Source organism: Staurois parvus, unplaced genomic scaffold (genome assembly GCF_062004578.1).
Source record: "Staurois parvus isolate SC_StPar_1 unplaced genomic scaffold, SC_StPar_1.0 ptg000152l, whole genome shotgun sequence".
NCBI classification, from domain to species: domain Eukaryota; kingdom Metazoa; phylum Chordata; class Amphibia; order Anura; family Ranidae; genus Staurois; species Staurois parvus.
In genome coordinates, this window is record NW_028317948.1 from 356,699 (window position 1) to 369,512 (window position 12,814).

The 12,814-nt window shown below is 36.9% G+C and overlaps 1 protein-coding gene across 1 annotated transcript in view; it reads right to left on the minus strand.

Moving 5' to 3' along the window:
- Positions 1 to 12,814, minus strand: part of DNAH3 (dynein axonemal heavy chain 3) — a 213,068-nt gene that overhangs the window by 45,275 nt on the left and 154,979 nt on the right. The window contains exons 28-31 of the mRNA XM_089674783.1: positions 10,555 to 12,696; positions 7,628 to 7,853; positions 4,023 to 4,267; positions 1,573 to 1,689 (exon numbers count right to left, since the gene is read on the minus strand). Coding sequence (XP_089530909.1) covers positions 1,573 to 1,689; positions 4,023 to 4,267; positions 7,628 to 7,853; positions 10,555 to 12,696 — 2,730 coding nt within the window. The remainder of the gene's footprint in view (positions 1 to 1,572; positions 1,690 to 4,022; positions 4,268 to 7,627; positions 7,854 to 10,554; positions 12,697 to 12,814) is intronic.

Sequence of the window (12,814 nt, forward strand, 5' to 3'; positions counted from 1 at the left end):
TGGAAGGTAGTGTGGGCCCCATGTCAACTTTTGCATCAGCATCCACAAGCTTCAAGCTACGCCTCTGCTCATAAACATGCTTTTATGTATCAAAAGCATTTGTTGGATAAGCATGAATCTTTCCAATGTGCATACCTATGTAAATTAGGAATATGAGCATGGTGCCCAAGGGCAGCAAAAAGTAGGACAAAAGTCCAAGAATGGTGGAGAGATAATGTAATATAATTAAATGGTAACCTAATACTTACAGACCCTTTATAAATATTTAAGTGACAGTATTACACTATTATTACAGTATTATATTTTTAAATATAATGTAAGTTAAGATTATGTATTGATTGTTTTAAATTTGTAGTAAACAAAACTGACCAAATAGAATAACTTTAGTTAATAGGGGTATGCGTCAAATGTTAGGGTTAACAAAGAGAGAACATAAAAACAAAGAATACATTTGGTACGTTCCAGAACAAGAAATATTACATTACATTTTCACAAGTACTGTATCTTCATAGAAATCAATCAGTATGCTTGTTTTTAAGAACAAAACAGTAATGAAACTATCTCTTTTTGTATGTTGTGTTCTATATTTTGACAAAATTACATGCTCTTTTTAATGCGCTACAAAATGCATTTTACCTGTGTCCCTTGGAATATACGTAAATCATACAGTAAAGGATGAAAATGGGATATTTATTATTGTCAGAATATACCCACTAATGCAGTGTATTTCAGCAAATGTTTTCCAAAAAAATATTTTATTGTACTCATCTAACAGGAACATATTCATGAAAATCAATCATTTTGAAACAGAGAGAATTAAAAATCTGGAAGACGGAGTATTTGCTTATGTAAGCATTTTTTTAAAAAATGTTTTCTTTAAAACCTCTTTAAAACTGAAGTATTATTAGCAAACAGAACCATATAAAATATTACATAACTGTGGGAAATAGTGGATATGTGCAGCTTCCATCAGCACAAATAGTAAGTTTGATTTAATTGAAAGATTTATACTTGTTCCATGTTACAAATGGTGACCAATTCTAAGTTTGAAACGATAGGAGGTGGCAAACTGTACTCATTGCAAAGTCATCGTTAAAAAGCTAAAATATTAATTTGCCATAACCATCATTTTCAGCAACAATATTGGAGATAAAAACAATAAAGGTGACTGAAAAATAACAATTGTTACAGTAAATAACATAAAGCTAGCTCTAGTAAATTGAGCTGCAGCTCCCATGTTTTGTAGTAGGTTGTCCTACGCTGACTACAGTAAACATGCAGAACAAATTGTTTACAATTTGCATCCTGTTCACATTTCAATGCTCAGTTGTTTTATGCTGAAAGCCCTATGCTCACAGAGGTCCTGAACTATTTTTTTGAGCATAATCAGGTGTTCCACATATTTTAATGAGAGCATCTTTAAATGCAGATGCATTTTCATATGTTTTTGTACCATAAAAACTGCTCTCCCCCTCTAGAACTGCTGTTCTCCCCTTCCCCAGCCAACACCCACATGAAGCTTGATACACAAGTAACATGACAGTAACAGACTTGTGGACTGCTCTGGATTACCTGTCAGGTAAGTAAGAGCCTCAAAAGGAACCACTTCATACTCATTGAGAAACATCTGAATCTGCCTCATGCTGATTCTTAAGTCTGACTCATTGAACTCATATGAAATATTCCAGCCTGTTGGAATTTGGAAAGAGAAAATGAAAATCACATTAGAAGTAAAACTTCAAAACAGCTGCACATTCAAATCTTAGATAACCTATATAAATCTTCATATGGATACACATGTATTGCGATTTAAATACGAATACATGGGATGTGCAAATTCGTATGGCCAGGGATTCCAAGCTGCACCTAAACATTCCATGAATGCACACAGGTAATGTAGCTCTAGCCAAATAAAAATTACAGGCATCAGCCAACAACAATTTTTTGTAATTTGTTGCAGTGGAAAGAGATAATGTTGCTATGTAAATGTGCACATGCCTTTACTGACCTGAAAAGATGATGAAGGGATTTAAAATATGTCTCTGGTCAAAATGTAGATTCATACATTCTTTCCACGTTGTATTTTAGTTATTTTTAACCCACTCCTATTGCTGTGAATGATCTTGAAGTCTGTAAATTTACTTTGTGAAGATCCCAAAACATTTACTTCCTTGAATTCTGTGACACATATGCCCTGTTGATAGGCACTGCTGTGTCACACATTTCACAGAGCCTGCCTTCTGAACTACAGAGGTGCTGATAGGAGGAGTTTCAGGAGGCGGAGTCAGTACAGGAATCTCTGCTTGCAGGCAGCAAGGTACTGTGGAATATGTAACCCTTAGAAATTGAAAGTAACTAGTGGAGGAGAAGCTGCAAAGCATGCAGGAAATTCAGGCATTCCGCACTCACAACATGCAGGCATGCCGCACTCACAACATGAAAGGAGAATTTTCAAGTAAGTTTATCTTGTTTTGTCAAAAATAAGTTTTAAACAAACAGAAAGAAACTTTCTGCATTCTAATAGCATCACATGGATCCTGATTTATTGAAGCAAACAGCCACCGTGAAGCCCCTGCCTTTGGGACCTCCCCTCTAATACGTTCCACCAGAAAGGTCTTACTCGTAGATATCTCCATGAAGAAGTCCTTTCAGGTAAAACACAGGGATGTCCTAAAGGCAATTACTTCATGGTGATTGCTTCAGTAAATCAGGATCCATGTGATTATATCGGACTTTGGAGAGTTTATTTCTGGCTGTTCATGTGTTGGCGCATCGATGGCTTCCTGATACACCTGCACCCAGTGGAGACATCAGAGCAGGAGTAACTAGGCTTAGAGTGGAGGAGATTGTTTCTATCTATACACAAAAAATAGCCATTGTTCGTATTGTTATTACAATGCTGATGTTCTAACATGAAAGTGTGTGCTGTACTAAACTTTCTTTCTTCAATCTACCTATGCTACCTGAGAATTCTCCATGCTGTAGGCAGAGCCCACATTTGAATGATCAGCCCACACCAGCTCACGTCAACATATGATGGATATAATGATTGATATGATTATATAATTCACAGCACAAATCCAGCTGCTCACGACAAATGATAATTCACAGTTTATTTCCGCTGTGAATTGTGTGTCTTGGAGTGAAATTGTAGTTCATCTTGATGAAAATATATCTCATGTTCAGTGTTATACAGTATGTGTCACCCACCAAGGGTCAGCAATGTTTCTACACATAACATTTATTGTGTAGACTTACTATATTTTATATTAGTACATGCTAATAAATATAAATCTACAAACACATAAGTATGTGCTGTATAGATATCTCTAAGATTATGGGTAAAATACATAGATAAATGATACAACGCCAAAAAAATAACAATACAACCATTAGTGTAGGATATATAAATCATAAACAAATCTATGATAAATATCTCCAAATATAAAAATGCATAAACGTAAAGTGCGAAGAAAGTAATACAAAACTCCCAAAGAAGTTCCTCTGCCTCAATGTATAGAGGTTTGCTCATACAAGTGCTGTTGAGCCAGAGATAGAGGCACATGTATCTTTCAAAGGACACTGTGGTACTGACCTTGGCTGGAGCGTAGGCAGTGGTAGTAGTTAAGAAGACTCAGAGATGGGGGACACAGAGATATCAATGTAGAATATGTTTTTTTAAATCAAAGGAAATGGTGAAATAAATGAAAAAGGTGTGGTGAAAATTTCATTGTAAAGCCTGGTGTATTTTTTTTTCTTTTTTTACATACAAAAACACTCTTACTTTTTTCTGTTCAAAGAAGTTGTACATCTTTTCTAGTTTAAAATAATATGTTCTCTAGCTGGCTTTAACTGATACTACAGATTGGTAGGCCAATAACATTTTTTTATAATGTATCATTTTGAAAAGATTGCAAAACAAATTAAATTATATCAAAATTACTTTTGCATACATTTTACAATAGTAGCTTGAAATGAATTTTACTAGAAATATGATACAATTTTGACTAAAACTCCCATACCTAATGGGCCAAAGGTCCTTCTTTCTTGAACCAGAGCATGAAAGAAGCACAGGCCAAATAAGAGTTTTTGCCATATCCTGGGTTTCTGGCAGCTGCTGAAGAAGACCGGATCTGATATAGGATTGTTCAAGTATGATCGCAAGAGATTGGCCCTCAGCCCCTTAGGAGGTTCATTGGTCATTTTTATACCATTCTGGAGGATGCTTACAGGGAATTTGTCTGAAGGGTAACTGGTTAACCAGAGTCTGAAAGAGAAATCATTGATATGCATAATAAAAAAGACATTCAGTTACCTATAGTATCAAATCATATTTTAATTTGAAATCAATTCATGGTTACTGCTCTTGGAAATTTTATTTATTTATTTGAATTAATTTTTGTAATAGTTTTTCCTCCAATTTAAACTAATGTTTTATAAGGGATCAGCGCACACAGATAGCAGTACAGGACAGATCCTAACATAAAATCTTCCCTCATGTAGGTACTTTAAACAGTACAGTCTTTTTTTTTCTGCTGGCCAGGTAAAAGAAACCTAGAGAGAAGGGATGGCCATGTTACCCACCTTCTCCTTTGTTGACCAGACTCCAAAGCCCTACCTAGACAGAAATACAACTGCCTGTCTATTCTTCTGTCCTAATAATTTTTTCCACAGAAATGGTTACACTTCTTTCAATGATAAACATGTGCTCATGTCATGTGGCTATTAACCACTTCCCGTCCGCCCTATAGCAGAAATACTGCTACAGGGTGGCATGGGTGTGCAATATAAATACGTGATTTTGCAGTTCCAGGTAATGGGCGCGCACAAGCCACCATTCGGGACCTCAGCTGTCACTCATCGGGTCCCGGAATAGCAGAACTATACAAAGTAGTGTGCTTACAGTTGAAAGCACACACAGCACATAATGTGAAACAGCACACAGTTAACCCCTTGATTGCCCCACATGTTAACCCCTTCCTGCCTAAAGCCATTAGTACAGTGTCAGTGCTTTTTTTTCAGTGACAGCAAGTCAGTTCCCCCCAGTGTCAGAATGCCCGCCGGAGTCCCGCTATAAGTCACTGATCGCCACCATTACTAGCAATTTTTTTTTTTACATTTCAGTATATACCGCCATTTGTAAACACTATAACGTTTGTGTAAGCCAATTAATTTACACTTATTGGGATTTTTTAGCAGAGACATGTAGTAGAATACATTTTGGCCTAAATTTATGTCCAAATCTTATTTTTTAATTTTTTTATTGGACATGTTTAATAGCAAAAAGTCAAAAATATTGTCTTTTTCTCAAAATTGTTGGTTTTTTTTGTTTATAGCACAAAAAATAAAACACACACAGGCAATCAAATACCACTGAAAGAAAGCTCTATTTGTGGGAAAAAAAAGGACATAAATTTCATTTTGGTGCAGCATTACATGACCGCGCAATTGTTAGTTAAAATCAGTTAAAGTAATGCAGCACCGTAACGAAAAAAATGAGTCAGGAAGGGGGGTAAATCCTCTGGAGGGCAAGTGGTTACACATTGATAAAACTCAGAGTATACCCTCTTTAAATGTGTTGTATGATTTTCTTGTGCTGCAGCTCATCAGAAGATATCAGTAGTTTCATTAATGAGCTCACGGCATCCATGTGCTATTACACAAGCCTTGTTTAAATCTCCAGCAAAAGCCATGAAACAAATCTGTAAACTAGGTCATACTATTCCTCGCAAAAAGCAAAACATTAATAAGGTTAAATATAATCCAAACCATTTTTCTTAGTTTTTTTTTAGGTAGAAAGTGGTAAGGTCGACTGTTAGGCTTGTTGTGCTGTCTGCTTCACCTTTCCTTATCCCCCACCTCAATGACCACCAGTGCATTTTTGTGAGCTGAAATTCTCATTAGTGCATTATCCATCTATTCTTATAAGTAATCCACCAGAAAGACAATGTCACTGTCACCAGCCCAGAGTGGATTCTCCAAAAAAATATATTGAGGATTCACCTCTAAGAGGAAAAAAAACAGTCAGTCACAGAAAATACCTTGGTGGTCACAAGGAAAGAAATCAACAAGAATATTCAGCAAGCAGCAATAAAAACCTGACAAAGGGCCTAAAGATCCTCCAGTGGCAGTGGATTAGGAGAAGGATTTGGTCATGCACTGTAAAGTAAAAAGACAGGAGGTTGCTGATCATGGATTCCAGTCCACTAAGTAACACAATTAAATGGGACTTTTGTTGTTAGGAACCTGTCTGTGTTACTTCTTGGAAAGGTCCCAATCAAATAGAGGATATTTATTTCTCTTGGAACTTCCTTTTAGACCTACAAAAGAAAATAATGATAAAACACTGCAGAGCCATGTAGCTGCAGTTCCCTGAACACAAAATGTAGCCAGGTAAAAAATAAAACACATACTTTAGTTTACGAACAAACTACCACATGCTACATTTTTTTCTGTTATTTTTATTTTTTTAATTGGATTCATACTATTTTTTGTTAGGATGTACTCTCTATTGTCACTTGTTACATGCATAAGTGCACTGCAGTGCAGAAGGACATGCATTGCAGAGGAGTGCAATGCTCCTTTTTGGCACATTTTGGTGCATAAGGCAGCACAGTTAATTGAACAGGCTGCTTTAGCCCAACACACGTCAGTGCGCATGTCTTAAAGTAGTTGAAAAGAAAAATCAACAAAGAATATCCATCTATAGTATGCACTTGCCTCTATTCAAAGATCCTAGCGTGATTTCTGTCTGCTCTTGCATTCCTCTGCTATCTGCATGGGTCACTTCTGACAGTCTATGCCGACACCAGACAATCCCAGGAGACTGCCCCACTCCCTCCAGCATACAACAGGTAATTGATAGCCTCAGCTGTGCATGTTTTATTATGAGGCTGCGTAGAAGGGGGTGTGTTCTTTCCCTTCACTCAGGGCTCAGATTACTCTCCCTCCTCTATACCATACAGTGTGTGACATCAGAACCCCACCCCCTGCCTTTTGAAATTCCGTATAAACTCTGTACTTTGAATAGTTGAGAGAGGGCTAAAGATAAACTGGTACAACTTATGTAAGAGGCTTTGTTTCAGATCTGTGTATCACCTGAGGCTAGTCACTTCAGTGGGTATATGTAAGGGCTTGGTTTTGTATTGGTCAGCATTGTTTTTGTGAAACGAATGTTACAACAAAGTATTCAACGTTGTATTGTTCAATTATGCAGCACAGTTAAAGTGAACTAGTGAAAATAGAAATATTGCAGCCAATGAAGTCTGGGAAGTCTGAATTCTCAACCTATACGGTTGCTCCAAAACTGTTAGTCACTAGGTAGTAAAGTTAGCATCAGGACAACAACTCAGCATTTATTAACTGTCTAACCTTCCCCATAAATTCAATATGAATGTACTGGGAACTCAATGCAACTTAGGTATAACTTGAAGGACTCCTTAAGCACCAGAAAGCACATTGTATGTGACTAGATTCTATGTCTGAAATGTAGTTTCTCTTTCCATACAAGTCCTTAAAATAAGTCAGCATAGGCAGCATCCATACTTCTATTCTCAGAGGTTCCCTTGAAATTGTTCCTCCATTGGTCCACAACTGCTATAACATGGTACAGACTAGGGCTCCATACCTGAACTTCTCATTGGTATTTTCTGGTACAATAGTCTCCTCACAGATCTTCTCGAGAGTGGGCATCCAGCTGGTGGCAAGGTGGCAGTTCTGGAGGACCACCCAAGTCCCATCCTTTATGGCCTGATTAATCATCCTTTCTGCTATTGGCCCTTGACCCTGCCCAAGTGATATGGTCTGGATGTTTTCTCCTCCCATGCCAAGGTCTTCAGCAAATTTCAACAAGCCTAACAGAAGAAAAATATTGAAGTTTAAAGCAGAATTCTAGTTTTGTTAATTATGGATATAAAATATATCATTGCTAAACTAGTCACTTTGTAATTTAACAAAGTTTGCCAGAAAGTTCTTTTCCATGGCACTCATGTTGTTTACATTATTTTCCAAAATCCTCTTCCTTCTGTTGCTGGCTTCCTATTTTCCTAGAGTTCAAAATACAGTCATCTTTAGCAAAGTCCAATGGTTTACTGGACAAGGGGTTTCATTTTTTATGACACCTTTACAAGTATTTTTTATAATATACAGGTGCATCTCAATAAATTAGAATATCATCAAAAAGTTAATTTATTTCAGTAATTCAATTCAAAAAGTGAAACTCCTATTATATAGATTCATTACACACAGAGTGATATATTTCAAACATGTCTTTCTTTTAATTTTAGTAATTGTGGCTTATGGCTAGTGAAAACCCAAAATTCAGTATCAGAAATTTTAAATATTGTGAAAAAGTTCATCATTAAAGACAGCTACCTAACTCAAAACAAGAGGTTTCCTGAGCCTTTAAGTGGTCAGGTAAGTCACAAAATGTCATTGTTAAAGAATCTAGCTGTTCACAGAGTGCTGTATCCAAGCATATTAATGGAAAGTTGAGTGGAAGGAAAAAGTGTGGTAGGAAAAAGGTGCACAATCAATCTCTGAATTTGTTATAACAGTACAATCTAATTTAGATATGATATCTCTGTTGTGCTACTCATTTGTATTCTCTACTATACAGTGGCGAACTGACAAGTCATGGGGCCCCGGGCAATAGGGGATCATGGGGCCCCTGTGTCCTTGCCCACACACAAATCACACCCAAAAAAGCCTGTAAAAAAGTACCAGGGGCATTTCATGGGGCCCCCTACTGACCCCGGGCCCTCGGGCAGCGCCCGAGTGCTCGAATGGTCAGTCCGCCCCTGCTACTATAAGCCCCATTTCTGGGTGAAAGGCCCTGATGGAAGCTGACCTCTTTCCTGCCTGCGCTCAATTGGTCTGTTGGGAGAGGCTAAAACTGTCAATTACTTTTTTTACAGTATGTGATTTTAACAGCACTTTTGCTTTTTGAGGGTCTGTTATCAGCACTGAGCTTAGACAGGAGGTAAGACAGTGTTTTTTAAGCTCCTAGAAGCTAAATAGTCCATGCACACTACTTTAGGCTGTTAGCATTTTTTGAACTTCAGTGTCTAGGAGAAGAAAAAAAATAGTTTTTGTAGAGTCTTGTGGAGCTTTTTACTAGCAGAAAAAAAAACGCTAAACGTTGCTAATCGCTACTAAAACAGATTTTTTTCTAGATTTAATTTTTTTTCCTCTACATACACTGTAAATATGCTAAAAAAACACTAACGCTCCTAAACGCTTCTGAAAACTGCTAAATATCTCTACTAAAACACTACTGAAAACCACTATTACCAGCGTTTTTTATCCAGCGTTTTCTGAGCTTAAAAACAAACCGCTAGTGTGCATGGATCCTTAAAATGTTTGCTCTGACAGGGAGACAAAACAAGTATATACAAATACCCCCCGAGAGATAGATCCCCTGTATTGTAACAATTTAAAATTGAAGAGAGAAGTGTTTGTAGGTTTGGATAGAGTATAGTGTGTTTGGTTGCTATGTCCCTGGTGGGGATAATCATCTCTATGTTTGCCCTGGTCACTATTGAACTAAAGTCTTCTGCAAATCCAAACTTTTAGCTGGAATGAATTGTTTTGGTGTCTATGGGGGATCTCTCCACAATTTGGTGAGATTTACTTTTGTCTCCTGTTGCTTCTCCAGTACAGGAGGTAAAAGGAAATCTCCCCTGCAGGATACAGACAGAAAAAATAATTGGTTTTTAACCACCCCCTCATCTCACTAAAACAAAAAACAAACAAACAAAAAAACCCCTGAAACGAACAAAAAAAAAACTAAAACAAAAAAAAGAAATAAAATAAGTTTAGGTTGTACATACTGTACATTTTAAGATAATTACAGGATATCTATCAATTCATTGCTGTTATGTGTTTAGTATTTATGAATTAATGATTGAGTTATGTACTAGTGAACTACAGTATATGTACTCTAATTATTATCGAATGTGATCTTTTTGTATAAAATTATATACTTCTTTAACTATTTGTTTTACAGTCTGAATATCACTTTAATGGCTTCAGTCTGCTGGCCGCTACTGTCACTGTGAGGCACATTGACAGCTGAGCTGACAGGCTTGTTTGTAAACTTATATGGTCACATAATCTGAAACTATTCAGTGTGGTTCCTGGTTGTTATTCAAAATAGCTATCAGAGACAATGTGGTCTCAGAAGAGAGCGGTAGCACTACTGCAGCCTTCTAGTTCCAAAATGGAATGTAGTCTATCATTTCTTTAACATAAGGCATCATGCAAATTAAAATTTGTTTTTTCAGATTGTGAGCAGGACGTAGATAAACATGTACACATTTATATATATATATATATATATATATAAACACACGTGTGTATATACTGTTTATATATATACTGTATATATATATATATATATATATATATATATATATATATATATTGGCCATCTGCACCATTAAAGGTAAGAAAAAGCTTACACAATTTAAAGTATGTGAATATGTCAGCCAATAACTGCATTACGATACATTATTGTTCATTTGCCTAGAAAAGTAATGATTTAAAATGTTTTACCTGCCATAGGATCAGCACCAGGAGAAAGCACAAAAATCAATGGAGCACAGCAGTTAGAATCATTATAACTTCCTGTAAGGTCAAATGTTGGTGGCTCAATATAAGCTTTGCCCATGTTTTCTGCAATGAATTCCTGTATTGCTGGAACCATTTTGTCAGGTCGTAGGCATCTGAGTATCACCATGCGACTTATTCCTGTCAATTCTTGCCATTCATCTGGAAATGTTTCTTCGTGAGGTGTAAGGGCATCATAAATCATCTTCCATTTTGAAATATTGTTTTTAAAATGATCCATAAGGCCAGTAAGTGGTTGAAGGTTGGATGCTCGAACAATTTCTGCCCAGGATTTATCAGACAACCACTGGGGAGCTGGGTTTGAGAAAGGGTTGTCGAGCGCTACTCCACCAGTCAAGAGGAAGCGCCATACTTCATCATCCATTTTACCTTCTCCTTTCATTATGCCAATGGTAAGAAGAAGGGAAAACAGCAGTTTGTCTTTTTCAAACAAGGACCTGCAGACATTCTTATAAATGCTTTGAGTAAAATGCTGGATAATATTTGATATTCTGGTGTTTAGGTCTTCACTCCTTTCACTATGGGCAAGTGAGTGAACATAAAGATTAATGAACCAGGTAAGTGAATACTGGTACATTGGCTCAATGTTGGCCAGATCAGAAATGCAGAAAAATACAATGGATGAATGAATAGCAACAGGTTTGTATCCCATTCGGGTCTCATCAATTTCCTTTTCAGTGGCAGAAGCAATTTGCTGTTTCTCTGAAATCTCTTCAGAAAGCAGTTTTGATGAGGACAAAACTTTGATAGCAGTCTCATCTTCTAATATGTTTCCTTTTGAAGATGACAGTACCTCCAATATTTTGTCTTCTATCTCCTTTAGCTGCTTTTTGTTGGCTGCACTTTCAATAATTAACTGATTCTTTTTTTCTTCTAGTTCGGGCTTTTCTTTTGCAGCTACAATGCCAAGAAGTTGGTCTTGAAGACCTAAAGGGGTAATCATGAAGTTGAGAAGACACACCTTTACAGCCACCTCCGGGAGATAATGGGGGTTTCTTAATCGAGTGGTCATGTAAAGCCTAAAGTCTTTTGAGTATTCTATAATATTTTCACCAAGACGAATATACTCAACCCCTTGTTGTTTAAAAGTTTGTTTTAAAAGCAAAGGTTCCAATATGGCATCTATTTCCTCTCCAATATTTTCGATTAACACAGGATACCCAAACTGTATTGCATTCTCCAATGTTCTCGTGTATGTTGAATCTGACAACTTGATGACAGAGAGTTTGTTGGTTTTCTCCATATTCTTTATCCATTTGTTAGCTTGCCCTTGAGGATCAATCATTAAAGCCCATCTTCTTGAATTTGAAACAATAATTCCATTGTCTATTGAAAAAAAATCAACTGGGAGACCAGCTATCTGCCAAGCACGGATTTTAACAGGCTCACCCAGGGTGTTACTCAAGCTAAAGTCATTTGAGCAGGGTATATTCTTCTCTTTGCACAATACATGCCATTGACTTTGACACTTCTGACGATAATCTACAGTGAAAGCACCGAGATAGGCCACAGTTCCCGAAGACAGAAGGACATCTCCAGTAAGATTTGTGTACTTATGCCCTAGGAGTCGTGCAGCTTCTGTCCACCTATCTTTCTCTCCACCAAGGCCACTGATCAGTTTCTCAGCACGGACCAGCTTCTGAGAACAGATTTCAATATTCTTTTCCAGTTCTTCCTTCTTGTTATTCATGGCATTGAATTCATCATTTAAAGCTTGCAGACGGTCTTCCACAGCCTTTAGTTCAGCTCGCTTAGTGTTCAGTTGTTCCATCTGTACAGCCAGCTTAGCCTCAGCTTCTTTAAGACGTTCACGTTTAGGAGCAACCACTTTTGCCACACGATCATACACCTCCATAGCTCTGACCCACTTGCACAAACCTTCACAAGCTGATGACACATTCTTAATTACAGATGGCTGAAAGTCTTCATTATTGATAAATTTCTCACGAATCTTTTTCATAACGGTAGAATCAATGTTGTCTTTATCAAACGCTTTTAAACTATCCAGAAATTTCATGTCTCCAAGTACTTTTTTTGAAGGGCCCCAAAAATCTTCCACCATTTTTCCTAATACAAACAGAAACATATAATAAAAAATGTGGCATGCACATGAATAACACACCTGAGAAAACACATACAACACACATTTTGTTGATGATTAAGACAAGATCTAGGACAAAATGGG